At 36.1% G+C, this 24,356-nt stretch overlaps 2 protein-coding genes across 4 annotated transcripts in view; one reads left to right on the forward strand and one right to left on the reverse strand.

Annotated features, from left to right (window-relative positions):
* LOC128170457 (colorectal mutant cancer protein-like) lies at positions 1 to 23,936 on the reverse strand. Of its 3 annotated transcripts, XM_052836226.1 has the most exons (17): positions 23,641 to 23,936; positions 21,711 to 21,837; positions 21,102 to 21,228; positions 20,278 to 20,444; positions 11,569 to 11,682; positions 10,917 to 11,059; positions 9,615 to 9,709; positions 8,738 to 8,913; positions 8,198 to 8,461; positions 7,852 to 7,964; positions 7,480 to 7,594; positions 6,675 to 7,231; positions 5,593 to 5,821; positions 5,155 to 5,310; positions 2,256 to 2,476; positions 1,873 to 1,975; positions 1 to 1,517 (listed from the first exon to the last, which is right to left on the reverse strand). In XM_052836226.1, exons 1-17 carry the CDS (start codon positions 23,790 to 23,792, stop codon positions 1,443 to 1,445), a joined length of 2,934 nt encoding a protein of 977 aa, XP_052692186.1. In that variant the 5' UTR covers positions 23,793 to 23,936; the 3' UTR covers positions 1 to 1,442. The 3 variants fall into 3 exon arrangements, with proteins under 3 accessions (XP_052692186.1, XP_052692188.1, XP_052692187.1); XM_052836228.1 differs by lacking the exons at positions 20,278 to 20,444; positions 21,102 to 21,228; positions 21,711 to 21,837; positions 23,641 to 23,936 and adding an exon at positions 14,080 to 14,991; XM_052836227.1 differs by lacking the exons at positions 20,278 to 20,444; positions 21,102 to 21,228; positions 21,711 to 21,837; positions 23,641 to 23,936 and adding an exon at positions 12,353 to 12,989.
* The window catches only part of LOC128170467 (complement C1q-like protein 4), a 290,459-nt gene that overhangs the window by 242,154 nt on the left and 23,949 nt on the right, over positions 1 to 24,356 (forward strand). The window lies entirely within an intron of this gene.

Genomic DNA, 24,356 nt, shown 5'->3' on the forward strand with positions numbered 1-24,356 from the left:
TTTAGGTGGAGTTAAGAACCATGGGGGTGAGAGGGGAGGGGGAGGGGGTCTATATCAAATGCCTGTGAGATTAAATATGACAAAAGTTAATAAATATTTTCGTCACAACGAAAGATGAATACTGTCTCATGAAATATTTTAACAGATCTTCTCAAAGGGTGGATACATGGTAAATGTTTGACAAGAACAATAACTCTTGTATCAATGATGATCAGAAATGAATTTTCAACATAATCACATACTAATAAATACAAACTTTTTGATGAGATCAAATACCTCATCGGTACATGAATGAAACTGTTACTCCTGCTTAGCAATAAGGTACAATCAATCAAGAACAAAATTGAAAAATTTTGGTACAGGACATCAATCTTATTGACCATGTTACATGTAATAATAAATAAAATGTAATAATGTAATGAAGTTTTGTAATATCATACTAATACTGTTTTCACGAAATGCAATATTACAATGGATTGATACATTCTTTAAATACTACTATATTTCACACACCATACAGTAAAAAGATTTTTTTCCTCTCAAATATGGGATCTCTTACACATAAAATATGTTGACACTGTGCATATACATACAAAAGGCTGCAAAAATTTGCCTGTAAATTTACTTAAAAAAGACAATATTAATACACTAAGAATTACACACATGTATCAAATGAATAAACACTACAATATATGCAGTTGATAATATGGCAGAAAAAAATGCTTGCATGAACATCACATCACCATAATTTGCTTAGCAAAATTTGAAATGAAATATCACAGAGTCCTATAAATACACGCCTTGTTCCAGAATTCCTCAAGTATCTCTAATTCATATCGGATAATTCTAACTCCTAAGTTTTTCAACTCTAGATAGCCCTTAGTCTGCTAAAGTTTTACCATAATCAAGCCCCATTTATGGTATAAACTCATGTTTTTATAAAGCCAGTCTGAACCGATCTTTTCCAATTTTGGATCACTCCAAATCACAAATCCAAAATTGGTCTCATTAATAGCACCATTTCTTGTTCCCATTTCGACATCTTTTGCACCCTTTGCAATCTGATGTCATTTGTCTTGTTCGGTGGTACACAATAGTCCAATTAAATCTTTTCCACATCACTTGTGGAAAAAACATGACCATGAATGGTCAGTATGCATTTTTTTGGCTGTTTTATCACAGATCCCTCACAGCTCAGAGAAATTGCCGCCATTTTGTTGCCAGTATCCAGAGTTTAGTATCCACAATTCAACCATGATACCACTGCATGTTACAACTATATCCTCCATTATGTAAAATCTCAATTGTGGATACTGGCAACTGATCCTGCATGTGGAATGCTATCCTTTGTGAATTTCCAGCGGTGGGATATAAAGTCACTATCCTGTATCTAGAATACTATCCTCCTGTTGAACTCAGCGTAATGGCCAGATACAACCATTTTACAGAGAAGTCTCGTTCGGGGGAATACAGCCAGCATTTTCCACAGCAAGCAGCCTCTGTTTCAACATATGCACCTGTAAACAACAGGGAAATCCTTATATGGTTTTAATAAGATGATACAACATATACAACATATGAAAATGGTCATATGGGAAAAATCTTTCGAAACACCTTTCTATTGAAGCACCAAGTATCAAATGATTTCTTTTACATAACTAGGATAATTTTAATAAGGTAATTTGGCCGTCTTGCTCAACATGACCATTAAAGACTTTAACCTGTGTGCATTAGTGGTATAAACTAGAAAGTTGCCTCTTTTTAACCAAAAACATTTATAATAGAATATTCACATAGATCATATGAATATTTTTCTATGGACAACTACTAAAGAGAAAGGAGCGGTAACTGGCCTTCCTTCACCCCCATTACCTGGGCCTCGTATCTCTCCGTGAGGGCCTGAATCTGGAACTCCAGTTTCTTGAGTTTTCCTTGGTACTTCTTTTTGGTTTTCTCAAATGCAGCAATCAAGGCACTGTAAGAAGAGAAAACATTGTTTTTTACCCTAAGAAATGTACATTCATCACAAATTACAATGGATTTAGAGTATCATTCAATGACCCCTTTGTGCAGACAAAAAATTTGATTTACCCAAGACTTCTACACAATCAAACATCCTCTGTATCATTCTCCTGACCTATTGGCTTTCTTAAGTTCATCCATAAACGTTTTAAATCTTTACTACATACATGTACAAACAATAAAACAGATCTACTTTTTGTGACCTTGACCTTTACCACTATATTGACCCTGACCTGTTGGCTTTCTTGAGGTCGCTCACAAACTCGGCCGACTGTTGGTGCCGGATCTCCGAGTTCCGAGACAGCTTCTCCAGCGCCACCACCAGCTCCTGGACGCGAGACTTCAGCTTCCTCTCCCTCTGTAGGGCCTCTGAAAGGTCACGACCTGACCCCTCTGGAAGGTCATGAGACATCTTGTTGGCCAATGGAGTCTCTGAACCCTGCTGTTCTGCTTCCTGTATTAAAAGACATAGCAATTTACAATATAATTGTTTTTTTGTCTATCAAGAAAAATGGCAAATACATGTTAATAACTTTACACATAATACGCATCACGTGGTTAGACCAAGATGGACGGTTTTTTTTTAGGACCAGGTTCGCCTCGGTTAATTCGGTTAATTCTGCTTGTATATTTGGATATGGTCAGTATTTCTGATCCTGTTTTACTGAGGACTTACTGCTGTTTGTGAGGTATGAAAAAAAGGAATCAAAACAAGAGAAAGGACAGAAATAGCAGTGAGAACGAAGGCGGGAACGTTCCGAAACAAGCAACAAAACAAAGCAAGTTAGGAAGTGGTCCAAACGACTCAATTAGTCACAATATAAGCGTGAGTGAAATTTTAAATCAAACTAACACTGTTCTATACGAAACAAATGACCAGCTGAATAATAGTGTTTTTGAAGACTCATTAACAAAAGACAAAACTGTAAATATTAGGGTGCAAAAAACAAAAATGGCCTCGGGAGATTCATTGACAAGTACAGTTAACAATGATCCAACAATTTCTAACAAGCTTGATACTGTCATCAATGCAATAAAAGACATTAAAATTAACCAAGATGGCATGAAACGTATGTTCGAATCAAAACTGGATAAACTGAGAAAAGATTTACTGAAAAATGTTGACGAAAGAATACAGTCACTACGCGATGAAATTTCTCTGGACTTAGGTATAGAAACACAGCGCGTCGATGAAGTCATGACAACTATTCAGTCAATACAGACACGTCTATCCAGAGTGGAACAGCGTAATCAAACAGTTAGCGATGACGGTACCGTTATGAACACGAGCATCACACATCCCCTTGACTGCACCGACCTAACAGTTACGGCTAGTGGAATCCCGATTTCAGAAAACGATGACCTCATGCAAAAGGCTAATAATGTCATTAACTCGCTAGGGACGGATGTTTCATCAAACGTGCAAGTGATAGCGGTAACGCGACTCCCAAGTAGATTCAACAACCGCCCCGGCCTTGTAAAAATTAGCTTTAGAAATAAAGAGGAAAAAATACTAGTCTTAAAGAACAAAATGAAACTGAAAGAAAATGACGAGTTCAAAAAAGTGTTTATAAAAAGTAGCAAGTCACGTGTGGAATGTCTCATTGAAAGAAATATGCGATCCATATTGAAAATCATACCGCAAGCTGATACACTCCGCATTGACGCCAACGACATAATCAGACCTAAACTGGCCCACCAGTTTCAAGCAACAACACACTCATAGCAATCAGCCCAATTTGTTGAACATATTAAGCTTGGTCATTTAAATGTGGGGGGCTGGACAACTGAAAATTGTGACCTACGAATGAATATCATACAAGAACTTAATTGTGATATTTTCTGTTTATGCGAAACACACCTTATTTAAAGGCAATGAAGATTAATAGAATCATTCATTATATACTCGTGTGGGAAAGTGAAATTCCACCGAGGGGACAAGATTCACGGTCTAGGACGAGGCTTTGCCGAGTCCTAGACCGTTAATCTTGGCCCCGAGGTGGAATTTCACTATCCCACACGAGTATATAATGAATGATTATTTTTCTCGCATTATATTACCTTAAAAAATGATGTTTGACAACTTTCTGTTATGACGTTCAAAAGATTACCTTCGGTTTATCCCTCCTCGTGCTTCAAATAGTGCAAGTCAAAATGAGAGCATACGACAGTTTTTTTAATTAAAAATATGATAAATTGTAATTAATTTAGCAACACAATTACTTAATGGATAATCTCAATGCACCATTTTGCATTTCCCTACAGCAGACAACGTTTGTTTACGTTTTAAAACGGCATAGTAATACACAGTGTAAGACAGAAAAATCTCACACTGCTGTCTCACACCGGACAAACCGATCTCACACCGGTGATAATGCGAGAAACTGCAGTCCCAGAGAGTTTATGGAATTTCTAAATGAAACAAAGTGTTGCGTATTGAACGGCAGATTGAAGACCGATGACAATTTTATGTCGATATCGAGGAAGGGAAAAGCAGTGGTCGACTACATTTGCATTCCTCAAGACTCGTTTAAAAACATCAAATCATTTGCTGTGATGACGATACAATCAATTGTTGACAAGCTAAAGCTCTATACCCTTATCAATGAAAAATCAAGGCTGTTCCTGTGTTAATAATTGATACACCTTGTATAAAGCGTGATGAACTATGTATAATTGTTAATATTACAGAGGTGACTTATAGGCCCAATGGGCCGGGTGCCCAATATTCATGTACAAGTAGTTGTTATAAAATTTGTATCATACGGCACAATTGTACATAATATGCACATGTCACTATAATAAATAATTTACTTACTTACTTACTTACATAAAAATCAAAATGAAAAGTAAAGATATCAAATTCAATATTGTAACACTGATGTATAACTATTCATGTCATTGTGATATTATATAGACAAACATGTAAATACAAGAATGTTTTTGCCTGATGGAGTTAAGATCTAGGCTATCTTAGGACCATTAGCCATAGATAGCAATCATTAACATATTTACATCTGTGAGTTATTTACACCTGTATATACCTGTGACTACTTGTAACACCTGTACATAACTGTGACTACTTGTAACACATGTACACACCTGTTACTACCTATTATCACCTGTACACACCTGTGCCCTGTTGCTCTCCTCCACCTCGGATTTGAGGTGCTCTATCTGGATGACGTAGGCCTGTTCTCGCGACTCCTTGCCGCTCAGCCTCAGCTCCAGGGCACTCTTCTCTTTCTCCAGCAGGTAGTTCTGGGCGCGAAGCTCTGCTTTCTCCTCCTGTTAAACAAACAACACCAAAACATTTTCATCCCTGTTCACCTCTCTAATTAAAAGTGCTTCTATCAGCTAATTCATACTAATAACTCATAATTCTGCATGAAACATTCATCATATATTCCGCCTTGAGAAGAGAAGCTTTTCATACAAAGGGGTTGAAAAAAAACGCAGGGGTAATTATCAGGTAAATTGTAAGACTTGAAAAAAAATGATTGTACAATTATTCTTCTTTTCACCTTACAATTAAAATATCTCTAAGCATTGAAGCATAATTATACAAACCTTCATGGCCATGAGTTCCTGCATAAGGACCGCATTCTCAAGGTCTAGTCGACACGCCTCATTCTGTCGTGGGGGGTCGTGGATCGGAGCGTCCATGTGGAGGCTCTCTAGCTCCATCACTGTGGATTTGATGGAGGCCCGCTCCGCCTTCAGCTGGTGGATGTATTCCCGCAGTTTCTGCTCCTCCGCTTTTGAGAAGTCCTCAGAGTAGCAGCCACTACTGCTGGTGCTGGAAATACAGAGAGAGATTCTGATGAATGCGGGAATTTTATCTTATAGGGGCATTGTCACGATTTTGGTCAAATTCTGTTTTTCTCATTTACAATGCTTTAGAAATGCATTTCTAATGATGTAATTAAATTTGAGAGTCAATCATTAAGTTATAAGCAATATACTAGTACAGAGCTCACAATTTTTTGTTATGTAAACAAGGCTTGTGCCCTGTTTTTGTTTACAAAGGTTCACTGTACAATTAAATATCTTTTTCAAGCTGATTTTTCGATCTTTTTATTCATTTTAAGCATACTTAACAGTTCCTAACGTTTAACACATTCATAAAAGGTCTAAAATTGGATTTTTCACATCAACATTCAAAATGTAAACAAAAGCTTTGTTTACTTAGTAAAGAATTGTAAGCTCTGTATCTCGCCTATAACTCAACAAATGACATTCAAATTATGGTTGTATATTAAAAAGGCCTTATTTAAGCAATGTAAACATTAAAATTGGAAAAATAATTTTTGACAAAAATCGTGACCATGCCCCTTTAACAGTATACAGTCAAAGAAAATATTATTTTCTCTTTCTATGACTCTTCTTCTCTCTTATTTTTTCTTTGACTCTCTCTTTGTCTCCCTCTCTCTCTCACACAATGTACTTTGAAAATAAAATAAGAAACAAAGCAATCAACATTCAACAAAATACAGATAAAAGTAGAATCATTTCAATATAAAAATATTTGTTAAACTTTCTAAACAGGAATTCATCCAAGATATTCACCGACATCTTAATTTTGGACAGAAGTGTTAGTTTGTAAACCATTAAACCCTGAACTTTGTTAAGAATGTTTCAAAGATATAAACCTTGCTGTGTGAGTAGAGGTATCTTCCCAAGGATTGACTCCGAAATTCCGATCCAACTTCTGAATCAAATGTCGGGCCACGTTTTCGGCCGTTTTGCGAGTATTTTTGGATTTCTGAGCGAGTTGGTTCATCTCCTCTGTGGACAGCGGCGAGCTTCTGAGCCCCTGCGTAATGCCCGCCGCTCGACAGTTCGACAGCGTGAGCCCCAACTCGCTCTCGGTCAACGACAAAACGACATCGTAGGCCTCAATGATCTGATCCGAGTAATTCAATCCCAGTTGCAAAGCCGTATTGTTAGACTCGTACTTTCCAATGAGCACGCTCAAGCGATCTGACTGAGATTTCGATTCTTCAAGAGTGAGACTCAGGAGATCATTCTGAGATTTCAAGCTGTCAATCTTGCTGTGGAGCCTCTCAAACTCAATCTCGAACTCCTGGACCCTAGTCTCGGTGAGCTCTCCCCCTCCCCCAGTGTACAGAGTCTGGACGATCTCCTGCATGTTGGATCCTTTCTGCATGTTTTGTACTAGATGCTCAGCCACTTTGGTGTTTGGAAGCTGTGAAAGCACACAATTTTTTAACATAAGCGTTAACATACAATAAAATACAATGTATCACAGTGCGAGACAATGTTCAGAGATTTCATTGATGACACATATTAGAAATCTCTAATGGTCTTTGCTTTAATGTAACATATACCATACTTTATTTAAAATTTATTACAGCGTTAGATTCTCAATGTTCATATACGAGTCTTGCTGTACAATAATGAACATTGCAGCAGCAGTGGGAAACTGAGACTTACCCCTCCTGACTCGAGCTCACAGCCCAGCACCGGGCGCTCATTTGAGCACGTCTTCAATTTTTTGAGCTCGGCAACTTTGGCCACGGGGAATGTTTCATTGTTGGACAACTGAGATCTGAAATCACCAAGGAGAAGTTTTGAAAAAATTCTGTTATTGCTGCTGCCAAAATAAAAACTTGGAAAAAAAGGAGTTCATAAAAGATTTTAAATTTTGTTTAAATAAAAGCTCTGAGCAATGATCATAGAATGTAATAATTTATTTATAGATAGCTTAATGCATAGAGTTACTAGAGTTATCTTTCATGACGCTGATGTTTCATTATTACAGTGATATTTGAGAGGGACACTTGAACATTCAAAGTCTGTACTTACCTATCTGTGGGGGTGTGGGCTGGGTGGTTCTTCGTGGGGGTGGAGGTTCGGCTAGTCTGAGGGGAGGTCTTCAGATGCTGGGGGGACATTTGCTCTGTCCGAATTTCATGCACCTGTAAAAGGACAATGTTTGATATAACTTTACTCTAAAAACTAAAACAGTGAACAGACATAAAGCAATACTATGCCCACAAAAAAATTAATGAATTTTATGAGAGATAAATTTTCATTATCCTTTGCCAAAGGTTTTTCACTTTCTCAAATGTAGAAAATTTTTAATATATCTTATAAAACATAAAAACAAAAAAAAAAAGGGAAAAATTTATTTCCCTTTGCGGGGCCTCACCCTTTGCCTGAGTTTATCCCGTTCCTCCCTCAGACTGCCAATCGCAGCCTTATGCATATTAAGCTCCACCTCCTGTCTCTGGACAGTCTCCTGTAACATCATGGCGTCCTGTCTCAGCGAGAAGATCACTTCCTGTAGGTAGGCAGGATCAGGGTACTCATTGGGAGGGGGTGGGGGAGGGGGGTGGAACGTGGCCGGTCGGAGACCACGTGGTGGGGGTGAGGGGGGAGATTCCAGGTCAAGGGCATCTATCTGTTTACAGGCCTGTAAACAAAATAATAAATACAGTTAAGTACAAAATAATTCATATATGAGAGGATTTAGAAATAAACTACTTTATCATGAATATGCATTTGGTGAAATCGTAATAGTTATTAATTATCAGTAATAAGCCAATGTTTATACAACATAATAGTCATACAGTGCTAAATATTGTAAAGTAATTGCTAGATTTCATCCTACAAATACAATTCATAATCAAAATAGAATTCCAGAATTCCACATCCTGTACTGGTTCTCCACTACCCTTGTGGTCCTCACCTGCAGCGCTAGCTCCTCGACGCTGTCATTGTCCTCGATATCACACAGCGCGGCCTCCGTGTTATTGCCCTCCTCTGTGCCCTCCTGGCCCGCCCTCATTGGCTGGTCCTCGATCACATTGTCTAGGGCCGTCACCACTTGGGATATCTCTGTGTTCAGATCGTTACCCAGGATATCTACAAAAGTTAAGATGTTATCAATACTAACAGGTTATAAAGAAAATAACAGTATATCTAGTGAAATCCTGAATATTTGCAGGGGTCATTTTTTATGCATTGAAAAGTTTTTATTGCATATTTGTGAGGACCATATTTCATGGATCAATTTTCATAAATATAGATCAAACATTATAATTCACTGAGGTCAGGAGGTAAATTTTTCGATGTAGCAATGGAATCCAAAACGCTTGAGCCGCCTTTAACACTAATGATTTCAAAATATATGAAGAACTCGTCAACCAAAGGCCAATGTGCCTTTATAGGGACATAGGAGTCAGACTTAGATGACATAACGTGTTAAGAGGGCTCGATAGTCATAGCCATATTTAGACTGTATTGACCTCCTTTTACAAGAAGAGCTCTATATAGAAATATAGGAAAATACCAAAATTTAAAAGTGAAATATTTGGGTTTTCTCTTTACTAAATAATAGTTTATAGATATACAAATCATATCATAGAATTTTAAGCAGATCAGGCCCTTGGGCCATAAAAGTTAGATGAGCTCACTTTTGATCTCAGTCTCACTTTTACAAAAGGAATATATAGTGGAAAAGTGAGACTGAGATCAAAAGTGAGCTCATCTAAGTTTTACGGCCCCGGGGCCTGATTTTTAATTTGTTGACCATCCAGCCTCCCTAAGACCTGACCGACCCTGACCTAGACTGTTGGCCTGGGACTCGTTGGCTGCCCGGCTTCCTCCATCGTTGCTCTTGTTGCTCTGGACGGCAGAGTCTTCATACTCATCCTCCTCCCTGTAATAAGGTCAAAGTGCATTAAAGGTCATACACCTCTGTAAAAAGGTCAAAGAGCACATAAGCTCAAGTCTTTGAACTAAAGCTCAAATACATCAAAGATCAATAATCTCTGTAATAAAGGTCAAATCTTCTAGTCACAAGACATAATTAAACATGTTACATGTATCTTGAAAATATGGAAAGGATAAAAAATCTAAGGAAAAAAGTTGAAAATGTTTATTCAGGGAAAGTTTTAATTGATTTTGTTTTTACTCCCTGGATGCTTTGCAAATAAGATTTCCATCTCAAAATGCTCATCAGACACCAAGTTTCACACATTTCCATAGACATTTAGAAAAAATGAACAGAGGAAATGACTTGCTTGATCATAACATACCAGCATCAGAGAAAACGCGGTAGAGAAGTGTCAACAAACCCAATGCAAGAGACCATCAAGCATGTTAAAGCCTAGAGACATACAGTAAATGTTAATCAATAGACAGTTATGAAACCATTATTTGTACTGTCCCTGAGCCTCTGAGTCACCCACATCCAAAACTGAGTCCCCCCCCCCCCCCCAACAAGTCATTCCCTCTTTTCCTCCAATCAACACTGTGACAGTTGATATTCATTTATCATCCCTATTTCTGTCTTTGATCAACTTTAACAACAGTACTCTATGAAATCATTACATTCTCTCTCTCTCTCTCTCTCTCTCTCTCTCTCTCTCTCTCTCTCTCTCTCTCTCTGGGGGCACTAACTCCACACTGTACTGTATTGATTTCAAATCCTCCCATTATGTTACATTATATTTGTACTGAGGAGTGAGGAGGAGAGGCCAGCAGCATCAGTTAACCTTTGACAGCTACTGTACCCTGTGTTTCCCTCTGGGACAGGGTCGTTAATTATGATGCATCTCTAAAAACTTAGTTACTAGATCTGTCTGCATACATATTCAGAAGTAGCTGATCAATTCAGGAAAATACTGCATACATATTACATTTGGCTTTTTCTTTTTAAGAGTTTTTGGCGAAAAGAGCTTCTACTAATTCAAATACATCAAATTTCATGCATATAAATGTATTAATACATACACTCAGAAACACACTAATTCAAATAACTGTATATACTAATTTGTTGAAAAACCAATGCATGTACACACCAAATTATTTTGTTTACAGTAACTCTGTGCCATTCATTACTCCCCAGATTTTTGCCTCCATACCTGATGACATTAATTTGGTGCCTCTCTATCTTTTTCCTTAGCTCTGCTATGACACTGTGGAGTTCGGTGATCCGCTCCTCGTACCGTCCAGCTGTGATGTCCAATCTCTTCTCACACTCATGTTGGAGTCGCAACTTGTCTGCCTGCATAACAAAGAACAGGAATTTTAAAGTATTCGTATTTGCTGTAAAAATTTTTGGGACCATTGGGGTTAGATTAATGTAGACAAATTCAACACCAGTATTCTTTCTCACACTCATGTTGGAGTTGCAACTTGTCTGCCTAAACAGTGACCAAAAGCAAATAAAGTAAATCTTCATGCAAAAGTTATCGGGACATGGATTAAAGTGTCATGCAAATAAATTTTCTGTCTCAGAACAACAAAATGATGTGATCATGTTACATAAAAATGTAAATTAAAAAAAACCCAATATAAGGCCCTATTTTCATAGACAGTTGTCTTAATAGTGTAATAAGTGCATTTGGAGCCAACTTCTCATAAAATCTATTTGCTTTAATCATATGTTAGCATGTAGCTTGAAATTAGAGACAAAACTGCTAAAATATTCCTACTAAATTAAGAACACGCATGTAAGTTTACAATAGGATTTGGATTCCACAGACCCAAAAGATTGGTTTCATTGGTCAATACCTGCAGCCGATTGACCTGTTTCTCCAAGATATCCCTCTCCGACGTCACATGATGCAGCCTGTTGTTCAACTCTATTATCTCCCCTTTCAGTGACGTCAATGCCGCTAGGTGGAGCTGCAAGATAGAGATTCAATACCATATTTTAGATTTTTCTGGATCATTAAAATTATAAATTCTATATCTTAGATAGTAAACTAAAATCCTGGACTAAATTTCATCTTGGCTGCTGAAAAGAATAGTAGATCAGTAAAATAATGTGGCAATAGTAAAAAATGTGATACATGAATATTTGAGGAACACCTTGTAGATAAATGAAATTTCAAACAAATATTCAAATTTCAAAGGTCCTATTTTTATTTCAGTCTATTTTAGGTCCTTTGGGACCTCGATATTTGTGGTAGATATTTTGAACATTTTGCACTCACTTCAAACTGCTATGGAGTTTTAACATCATTGAATCAGGAAACATTTTTTTTTATTTTTTAAAAACTTCCTTCAAAAAAGGTCAAGAACCTAGTAGATAGTGCTCAGAGCAAAACTCATCCAGGATTCTAAAAGGGAAATCTACCCTACATGATCAAGTTGCATTCATAATATCATGAAGCTAACATTAAGTGACTTCAGTCCACTGTTTATCTATAATTTCAGATAATTTTAAAAGCATAAGGTTGGACCTCTTGGAAGAATTAGGTCCCTACTGAAGAATCCAGAGACACACGTCATATACAGTTTGTAAATACATGTGTTACTAGTATTATTCAAGAGTATGCAGCCGCAATCTTACATATTCAGGCTCCTGTTTTCTGACAAAGTTTAACACTGACACCGTATTTCTAACACTTCTGTTCTCTCGCAGTCTTTCACTGACAGTGATATGCATGTTTCTGGTTTTTATTTCCTTTTCGTCGTACGACCACGATCTCTTGTAAGAGTGGCCTGGAGGCAGAGTTTTATTCTGCGCTGGCGGAGTCGTAAGCGCCTCGTATTTTGAAAGACGCTGTTGCACAAGTTCTCCGACTTTCCTCTCCTTTTTGGAACCCATTTTGACATGAAGTAAAATCTAAGGCAAAATCCTCATCATTTTCTTTACTCTCTGTATGTCATGCCTGTAGCATTTTATACAAGAAGTAAAAATGTAAAATCTAAAAACCTCTTTGTGCCACAGTCTTCTTGATGTTCATATGTCCATGAAAGTCAAATCAAAAAGTTCAACTTTTTTATTTATTCGGTGATAATTCAATAATATGCATCTCGAAAACAGGAAGCTGCACATCAGTTTAACATGCACTAGCACTGTGCAACTAATGTTTTCGGAATCAAATGATCATTTTAGTCAGTATCTTCTTTCATAATACCCATGGATGCAAATCAACTAAGATTTCACAGTTTTAATCCATGTGTCCCAGATTTGTTGTTCACACACGCAGTCATTTTAACTCAACATTTTAAAGTCCCTTCCATTTATAACACTGTCATATAACCCAATAAGGAAATTTCAAAGATCATCGATTCCATTTCATCACATTTTATATTTTTTTCTTCAAAAATTGCTATAATTATGAAACATTTTAAAAAATACTTGCTCTTTTTTTCTCAACGAGGCAACAAAAGGACATTGTATATTCAATACTAGAAATAATGCAACATTTAAACACGAAAACTTAAGGTACATGTTTTTGAAAATTTAGGTTTCCTAAATTTTATTTCAGATCTTAATATTTTCTAATCAAATCATATTGAATAGATGTGATATAGACAGAGTCCCTTTATGAGGCCCCCATGATCTATAGCCTCAACAAGCTAATAATGCGAGGAATCAGGAAACCACAATTCCTTCCTCAATTCTCCCTCATCCAATACTTTGTATATGAAACATAACCGCTGTCATCTGTGACTCTTGAAGTGAATGCCTCCTTTGAATGAAATCAAGAGTACTACAGAAAAAATGTTTAAGTTTTATATAACCTAGTATGACTGGTGTAATATGGTGCTATAATTGGCAGTGAGCAAGCATCTGAATGAGCTTAGCATCGGGTCCACCAGGCTGAAAAATGTTAGTTAGTACAGGTACACACAAGACTGGAGATGTAAGTACTTTGATATAAACATGATTGTACATTTGTATTGAATAAGGTAGTACGATAAAGTTCTCTTTCATACCACCTCTCTGAGTCTAATTTTAAGATTTTTCACATAAACTTTCTATATTTATTTTGTATGTAGTAATGGGGGGGGGGGGCATAATCAAAGAGAGCACATGAGAGGAGAGAATGAGAGAGAGATGCTAGAGAGTGAGTGGGTAATGGAAAGAGAAAGAGGGAGAGAGAAATAGAAACAGTTCAAGGGAGTGAGAAGAAGCTGAGATAGGTGAATGTAACGAGAGAGAGAGAGAGAGAGAGAGAGAGAGAGACTGACTGGCCACACACCACTCACAGAGTCAATGACTGATACACACATGAGTTAATACAACTCACAAATCAGGGCGGAAATGATTGAAACAGACAAGATCACCTGACACGTGGGGTTATCCTCCGCACAGACGTGTTGTTTGGAGTTTCCATGGTAACCGTTCACATAAATCCTCTCGTAGGTGTGGGACTCTGAACTATCATCACCTTCCATGTAAAAAATTTTTGTTGAATCGTTAAAAAGGTAACAAATATCTAAAGTTTCCTTCAGACGCTACAATAATTTCTGTTTCCTGATGTGAATATCCCAAAGATTGCTTCACAGAATTTACGGTGTTCTCTTAAAATGCCTCCCATTTTGGCTGAGATAAATCTCCAACGTTAGACAGACACATCTAACACATGTTGATACTGCACTGTGAAACACTTCGAAAAACCTTACGATATATGCTCACAATTTTTCACAGCCAAATATTCCTCATATCCAAAACTGCTTCAACTTATTGTAACCATAATTATATTAATTCTGAAGCATGTTCTTGATAATCAACAGTGTTTGTCCACATGATCCAGCCCATCTCTCTAAGTCCAAATTCCATTGATTCTTTCTGTATTGGCTTTTTACCAGCAATCATCTACGATATGCTAGGGTTTTTTTAAGGTTTGTAAATAATCCTGATATGTTGAAAAATGCTTCAGTCTGTTTAACATTGATTATTTAGATCAGAATCACTATTCATTACTAATTAATCACTTAATCAATTAGTCAGATTAAGTTTCCTCTAATAAATAGATGATAATACTGATAAAAAGTTGTTTAGGGATTAATTTCAATTTACTCAATCAGATAAAGAGTCACTCTTTGAAAAATCATTTGTTCTCCAGAAATCACAACAAAACTGAATTTCTCTGGCTCCAATGGCCAGTAATTCCATTCTCTTTTGGACAAAAAATGTAAAAAGAATCACAAAATGTTGAATTAATTCTCAATAAAATGAGTGTCCAATTTCTTAAATTAGTTGGAAGTGCACTAATTATAAATCGTTTCATTCCTATACACAATATTGGCAATCTTCCTAAACAAACTCAAGTTGAATTACGGTATATAGCACACTTCACAGTTATATGATATTCTTAGAATAAGTTTTTAAGTCCACTTATTCAGTGAGTTCACAACCATATGTATTACTATCTAACCACACACACACATGAATCCTATGAGCTTTAATGGCAGTATCACTATAACATCTAGATTTTACACTATATTGCTCCAGTCAATATTTCTGCACTCCTATACTCCACAACTCCACTGTTGCATATGGAGACCTTCTTATGCAATGTTCCAATGATCATAAACTTCGCCCTAGAGCTATTCTGGATCCACAGATTCCGATGTTCTTGATGTTGAAAACACCCACGCTTCAAAATGTCATCTCAGTTAAAAATGATTTTCTTATCTGCGTTTATCGCTTCACCTCGGATAAGCCAGGCTGTACGTATGCTTAATTCATCCAAACCTATGTAACATTTAGTGAAAATAGTTCATCTCTCCATCATCTTTTTGATTATAGCAATGAAAGCAGCAAGTCTTTTTCTTACAAATTTATTGAATATTCAGATATCCTATGCCGTCTGCAATCACTTCTAAGTAACAACTTTTTCCATCAATCTTTTTATTCTTTCTCTCTTTCAAGAAAATGACAAGTGCCGTCTGCTACTGTCAATAGAGTGCTCCTTTCACAAATTCCCATTGAACTGTCTCTCTTGCTCAAACGCTACTGAAAATTCTTCAAAAAATGATTCATTCATCAGGAAAGAAAAACAAACTTCTGCCCCCAAGCAAATGGCAGAGAGCAATAGCAGACTGTCTGCTCCCCGAGGGCTTCTGGTTTTCCATCAGATGTTTGTGTACACAGTAGCAATCTATTTATCAATCTCTGATGATGTTGATGCTTCAAGTATAGATCAGAAATACATGTAAAGCGTTTATCTATAGTTACAGTAATTGTCAATTAGTTAATCCCCAATACACCATTTATAAGGCATCTGACGTTAAGCCATTCATGCTGTGTGCAATTATAAAGCTATCATCATTAATGCCCCTGTTATGAAAGAACGATTAAAAAAGGAACTATGGGATAGCTTCCTGTCCCAACTATCATATCAATGAATGTCCTCAAGGGGTCTTAACATTGCGGAAAAAGTGGCATGTCATATCATTGACCTAATTTCAAATCTAAAATATCCTAAAATTTTACTTATATTTTCCACCTAAGTCCATCTCTTTAGTACCATGTTTACTTAGATTTCATAGTGTACAATTAAAACTTAGGAATGTTACGCAATTAATGTAATTGTAGCATGTTTATTAAATATTTTGATTTATCAAATTTTTTTTCCCTTTAAAAGGTGTAGTTTATGGAAATTTGCACAGACTGTACATGATCTAAAACAATTTTTTTTTCTGCTGTAACTACCATATTTCCTTGACAATGAGGACCAGTAATTGAAAATGAAACCTCGATCATGCTAAAGTACCACTTACACTAAAGAGATGAATTACTATTGCTAGTACAATATGATGTACATTGTATATATCTTTTCTGTTTAAAAAAAATATTGTTTACAGTTTTGTTGAAACTCAAACCTCTCTCTAGAAACAAAATGGGTAATAAATATAACCACATTTGTGTTCTCATGTCTACAGGTTATCGACATCTCAAACATGTTAAAAAAAGATTGAAAACACCGGAATCTGCATCATACATGGATCCATTCCAGAAGTCTGCAGGTCTTCAATAAAAACAAAAAATCCGCACAACCTGTAGAACTTCAGATGGTGCAATAGAGTGCATATATGCATGTCTGCATGCAGGGAAGAATAGTCTTATTATAGAGCATGTGAATTTTTCTGAAGAATTCCCCAACAGTCTGCTATTGGATCAATATATTAGAACTGTGCTCCTCACCATTCTATCTAGGGGTCCCTAGATTTGGTATGCAAATAAAAACAGAATTAAGATGCAGTTTTTTCACCATGGAAACTAATAGAAGAGTTGGTCCAATTTTCATCTTTGTCTGATAACCTGGACTGTGTCTATGGAAAGCGGAAAAGGGGAAAGGGGAAAATGACCCCCAAGATGAAAGCATGATGGTTTTCTTCTCAGACAAATATAAACTTTGATGCTTTTATTCTTGGAATCAATTGCCATTTTACTGCATGAACTTCAATAAAAGTGATTTATGGGATCATAATTTTCTTGGAAGCATGAAGAAGAATTTGCCAATTAGCGAAGCTGCAAAAAAGCCAGCATGTTGAATTGTGAACATATTTCCTTCTTTTTTATATCATTTTTCTTCCAGCTTTGTATTAATTTAATAATGGCTTCAAAAACATTCCAATTTACTGCATAAATATTGAACCAAGAGACAACTGTGTAAAAGTTTCAAATATTAAAACTTATCAAAGTCAGATAAAATAATTATCGAATTGACTTTATTAATTATCATTTAAAATTATAAATGAATAATTCCGAAGTAAAATATAGTAAAATAACCCTTAAACTTGTTTCATGTTAACAGACTGAATTGAAACAGAAGCTTTATGAATTATACAAGAAATACTGATGGTATAAATTGGAGGGCAGAAAAAAGAGAAAAAAATCACTGCGGTGATAAAAATCAATTTCCATGTTGCATCCATCCTCATTTTTCTCTCCCCTATAATTTTATTACCAAAAAAAAAATTCTTTAATTTTCCTCTAACAACAAAGCCCATTCAAGACCGATAAAACCGGACAAAAAAACACTCAAATCGTAGCTAATGACTCTTTGGCTTCAAACACAAGCTTCACTTGAGATTGACAAAGTAGTAATCCATTATACATGGAATCCAACAGATGGCTATTGATTACTTAATCAGAGAGTCAACACAATTCCACAATAACTCCAAAGCTCTTGCTGAATTGTACTTTTTCAGCATAAACTTCAGTTAATATTAATTACGATCCCATGATAAAGTTATTCGGTTCCCTCCCTCTTTTTTAACTCCCTTTTTTCTGCCAAAATTTAGCTCAATTAAACAGTTTTATCGGATTATCCTGGATTTTTTTAATCTGATTTCATTGACTTTCTTGGTAATGTAAACTCAGATATTTTTGCAATGTTTACTCACCTCTAGACAAAAAACAAGTGGTATTTGATGATTTTTCCCCCCTGGTATTTTTCTAGATCTCTGACATATTTAAAGATATTGATCTGACAAAGATTAATCTAATCTTCTGAGAGGAAATCTGAGGGGGTGTTTGCAAAAATATCTGTTTTCATCAAAAACAAGAAATAAAATTACAGCATTGTTTTTTTTAATACCGTAGATTACTAGATTCCTTATTAAATGCGAGAAAATAATATTCGTGTAAAAAATTTCCCATTTTCATACAGTGTTGAACTTTAAGAAATCATATTTACAAAACATTGATGCTTGCAATTTTTTATTCTCAAGATTAATACAAGACTGAATCACAAAAACTCTGGTTTGTGGGGATGTAATTTCGTTGGTAGTGTAACCAACATAATTTTAATAAATGCTTGTATATATGTTCATGGGGATGTAAATTCTTGGGCAAGGGTTACCTACGAAAGCCACGAACATTGGTTCCCCGCGAACTATGATGACTCCATAGGGGAAAAAAGTAACCCATAGGTGTCGGAACCGGGGGGGCTTAGCCCCCCCCCCCTCCCACTTTTTTTGCAAAGTTAGACCCAACCATTAGGCACATAGCATCATAGAGGGTTCAGCCCCCCCCCCCCCCCACTTTTTCTTGCAGGAAAGATAATTGTTCCTAAAATTACCTTTAAAAAATGGAAATATTGGGATGCCCCCCCCCCCCCCCCCCCCCCCCCCCCGGATGAGGATTTTGAGGATTTTGGGAATTAAGTTTTTTTGGGTTTTTTTTGGCTTGTCAAGTTGATTAGTCTAGCCCCCCCCCCCCCCCCACTTTCAATTTGCTTCTGACGCCACTGTAACCCATACAACTGATCCAATCATCAAATTTAAATTTATAAATTCTCCAATTGAACTAAGAATCCATCTAAATGACAGAATCTTGTTCTGACAGTGTTACAGTGTAAATCTAATTTGTTTCCTGTCGCCTTCGGAACTCAAAAGGAAAATCAATTCTGAAATAAAAACTTGTGAAGCTAATTTGTCTGAAAAAATAAGCACTTTGGGAGTTGGAATCTGGAGACATAGAAGAAGCTTGACGTTTTTAATGAGCAGACAACATCAATAATTCAAAGATACCTTGACTGTTATGGTTTCACTGTTTAAGGTGCCTCACTACACCTTGAAATAGTTTCTCAAATCGGCAAAAATTTACTTGATTATGATAGAAAGCATGATGGATAAGAAGTATATGTGTCAAATAGGCGAAAAAATATGCAATTTTAGATAAAAGAGGATATTTTCAAAAATGTCATTCAGTAATCATGAACAAAAGCCCCAAGATGGATTCGAACTCATGTCCTGCGGTTCACAAGCCTGATACTTTAACCACTGAGCTATGGCGATACGCATCTGAATCGATTGAAACAAACAGTTTAACAAAACATTTAAATCGCCATCTTGTGACGTAGTGTCTTAAAAAGTATAAGTCTTGGTGTAGTGAATACCTTAATCTAAAAGTCTGTTTTGAAAGGTTTGAATTATCTTCTTTACTTTGTTAACAGTTAACACTAGCATAGTGGCATTTAAGATCATTTATACTAATTTGTTAAATTATATTATGATAAATTTCCCTAAAATATTGTAAACTATTAATATGATTTGTTTCCAATATTTAGTTCTTAATGAAAACTATAAATCAATCTCAAACAGTTTAGTACAAATTACTGTATGTTAAACTTTCCAGACTGGAGTTTTCTGGATTTTGTGAATAGCTTTGTTGGTCACATCTGAATTTAGTATATATTATTTTAAATATACTGTATATCCAGTAATTTTTGCAATGATCTAATTTTTGCTTTTTAACAAATACTTTTACATTGCAAAATATTCAATATGCAGAAATTATATCTGGTATTGTTAGCTATTAGAAACTTTTAAATCACAAAAAATGACTGACGCAAATAACTTAGAATTCTAGGTAAAATTCGAGATTCCTTCCCTCACTCTGTTGGCCACGTCCAAATAACACAATATTTTTACAGTTCTCACTTCACTGTGAAAATCTACTTTCCTCTCACTCACATCTACACATTTACCATTAATTATATGCATGCATGAAAACCAGAATATACTCACTCTATTTGCCACGTCCAGAATCTCCATCCCGATGCTGTCATCCTGGACTATACTCAGTAGCCGGGGATTGTGGGATTCCACCAGCTGCTGTAGACTGGCTGGTTCCGGACTCATGTCCCGGGCTCCACTGTCGTAGTCCAGGCTGTCGGGCTTTCCAGAGCATGCTCCTGTCATAACAAATTATTTTCTCTATATAAAATGCCATCAAAAAATTTACGTACAGTATTGGTTCTCGGGCCAAAAATTTCAAAATAAAATAAGAAAACTTTCGACCCCTTTAGTCATCAACTTTCCTCATCTTGAATATTTCTGAGCCATGCACTTGTTATTTTATGATTTGAATTGAGAACTAAGTTGAGTTCAGTTGGGTTAGAGCTACCGGTAAATCCTCAGCTTTCCAAAATAAAAATGTATTCAAAATTACTTTGATCATTACTGCAAATGCTCTTCACATCCATGTTTCATGACTTCTGAGATTTGAAAATCATAATGGCTTTAATATTTGTTATAAGTTGTCAAGTCAAGAAATTCCAATGTGTGGTTTAAATCATGTATGTAAGAGTAATTTCCCTTGTCCTAAAAACATCTCCTGGGTCTATATATAGATAGTCTTACAAAATGTTTGAACAATTCAGCCATAAGATAAATCTTTCAAGATTTATTACATACATGTATGTTAATTAAAGGAAAGTGGTATTATAAACTGTGTACCAGGGTCAGAAAATATCAAATTCTAATTTGACAAAGTTTCATTAACACTTTCACTTCTGATTGAAGACAATGCCCTTCGTAAACAAATAAGTAACATTTTTTATAGTTCTTACCCAGGCTATCGCTGGACATTGTTGGCCAGGAAGTGACATTGTCTGGATGACGTAACGCCCCGCTCAAGTCTGAGTCAATTCCTTGATCCTCCACCCCAAGACTTAGATCAAGCTCTTCGTTCTGGACCTAAAAGATCACACAAAATTATTATCTAATAATGAGTATAGAGTGTTGAAAGATGTCAGTTCTAGAATTGCATATACATAGACAGTGAGACAGAGAGAGAGAGAGAGAGAGAGAGAGAGAGAGAGAGAGAGAGAGAGAAGATGCATTAAAGAGAATTTAACAATGTACTTATGTGAATATTCAAAGAGAAAGAAAAATAAGGGTGTAAGAGAGAGAGAGAGAGAGAGAGAGAGAGAGAGAGAGAGAGAGAGAGAGAGAACAGAAGACAATGCAAACAAATGTAGACTTTCAATACATTTCATGTTTTAATTTCGAAAAAGTTTGTCTTATTAAGATACTCTTGCTGCGAGGTGTTGATCAACATAACTGAGGAATTTGTCTTTTTCAATACCTTAACTGTATGTTGCTGCCGTTGATAGATGTAAAAAATCTACCGTAATTGTTATGTTTGTGTCTTTTATGTAGTATGACAGTTTTGTTACCTGTCCGCGGAATCGTAGGAAGTCCTGGAACGTGATCTTGCTCTGCGACTGCAGTCCGAGCTGATCCATGATCTCCTCAGCCATGTCCTCCATGTTGAGCTGGCGACACATGTAGATAAAGTCCCCACTGAAAGTGGAAATGAAACAATGTATATCAAGTACATTTACAGGCACATAACATTCCCCACAAAGTTGTCAATTTTATTCAAGTAAATGTTACAAGGTTTTAGAGTTTTAAATTGTTTATTAAATATGTTCAATGTTTATATCTTTTTATGTATAAATGCCAAAAACTATCTTTGAAATGATTTAACTCCGAAATTGTCAAATTATAACAGTTGCTTTATCTAAGTTTAAGATGAATTTACCTTGATTTGGCAAGACAATGAGAAATAAATCATTTCTCGAATCAATTTAAAGATTAATATTCAATCACTTTTGGGTATAAAATACTATTATTGCCTTCAGCTTCAGCCAATTAGTTTGACTTAGATTGTTTAATAGCGAGCGCAGCGAGGCGGTGCGAAGCGCCGCTCGCGTAGCGAGCTCCATAGACAACGTGTACGAACGGAGGAAATTCGAGTTGAAATCTGCACATTGTTCAAAGAAAATTTTATGAGGCCACGTGAAAACGTTCTACTATCCCAGTGATCCTTTGCGGTGCATAGCAACTTGGCGGAACAGGAAGCGTTTCTAAGGAAAATTCTTTCCTGTAAATCGCATACATCATTTTCATTTAACAATAAAAAATCCTTTTAAAAACATTTAAAGTAAACAACACATATGCTTACGTAAAAACTGTACCTATGACGTCATTTCCTTCCCCGAATTTGTCCGACAATTTACGAAAACTGTCGAGCGCAAAAAGTTAAGTATGACGTCACATTGATCTCGTGTTTTATATTCCCGCGATTCATTTAGAGGTGGATCAAGCATCTGTACTGAATGTAACGTGTAGGAAGTACACAGTAGGGAGTCACCGTTAATACTGATACTGCGCTCACTATTAACGGGGACTCTTTGGCTGATTAGTTTTGTTTTGATGATTTTTTTTGCTCAGTAAGTACACATGCAAGTTCCATGCTAAATTTATTGTCACATTGATCCAATCATTGTATACGTTAGGTAGGTGACAAAAAATTATTAAAAAAGAAAAGTCTAATCATTATTAGATCTACGTGTAGCCACGTCATTTTCTAATGAATAAATAAAAGAAAAAAATGAAACTGTTAAAATATCTACATGTATTTGTTATAGTTGCATATGTGGTCAAACCTTTCAATAATATTGGATATCACACACTAAAAAAAGGGGGAGGGTACATGTCTACAACGCTTATATAGCGTACAAAAATTAAAAAGATTAAAAACAAAATTGATGTCACAGAGGAAAATTAAAACACCGGTAACAACAAGGAACAAAATGAGAAATAACACAGACACACAATTTATTGATTTTAATGATCATTATTAGAAGGTAAAGAAGAGATAAAAAAATAAAAAAAACCGGCTTTGTGTTTATCAAAATATTCTAATAAGTCTGTTTAACATTTTATTAATGCTCAGTGGTAGTTTTTTGTTTAAGTGTATAAACCTAGTAAGGGACCATTGGAATAAAAGTTTGATATCTTCCGGTTCCTTGCGGTGGTAAAAGTTTTCGAGACAAAGCCAAAGTTTTTTGGTTTGGTTAAGTCCACGGGTTGCATTTAACAATGATGACAGATCTATGTGTGACTCCTTCTGCGCTCGCCCCAACGGTCACACCGTAAAATATATTATGTATTGTATATTATGAAACAAGGCTTTCAGAAAAGAAAAAAGAACATGCCCGTTGTCAGATTAAATTGTGTATGTTCAGATTATACAACTTTAGACATGTTAGAAATAAAGAAAAGTGGGATCCGCCAGGTGAGCCTAGATTTTTTCTTTACCTGTCCAGAAAGCCATCGCCGTCCCCATCACAGCTGCTGAACAAGCGCCGCAAGCGTTCCTCCTCTCCCGTACTACTGGAATTACTGCCCGTGGAGGATCCCGAGCTTTGAGAGACAGGGGTCGCATCGCGGCCAACATACATATCCTCCATACTACATAACTAAGAGTCTGTTCTGCCGTCAGCCACGGCGGGGAGCTTTGTGCGAACTGCTTACAGAAATCTGGGAAAATCCGTTGTTTCGAGAAAATTTTGTTTATTATTTTTTTTTTGGTAGCAGAAACCGGAAGTAAAAAATTTAGCGACACCTGCTGTTGTACTTTGATCCCGATGAAAAAATTTGATGAGATGAATGCTCCCCTCCCGACGGCCACCAGCGCTCTGTGAAAGACAATGTCTATTATTTTCACATTGAAATAGGGGTAACGTGAAAAAAGCAAACATAAAGGGACAAAACAATTAAAATACCCTAGACTGAACATGTTAAATTGAACCAGAGACGTAAATAACATTTATGTCTCTGATCTAACTGAGACTTAGATCTGTTAGATTATTTCAATGAAGAACATCGGAACAAATTACAATAATAATATAGTACATGAATTGTGATTTTTGCCCCATCCATTAGATCGTTAGATAGTTTTTCATTATTTTTTTTTTCTCTCTTGCGTTTCTTTGAAGCGTCAAAATGCCCCGTCATCAGAGCCACGGTAATAC

Source organism: Crassostrea angulata, chromosome 2 (genome assembly GCF_025612915.1).
Source record: "Crassostrea angulata isolate pt1a10 chromosome 2, ASM2561291v2, whole genome shotgun sequence".
Lineage (NCBI taxonomy): Eukaryota > Metazoa > Mollusca > Bivalvia > Ostreida > Ostreidae > Magallana > Magallana angulata.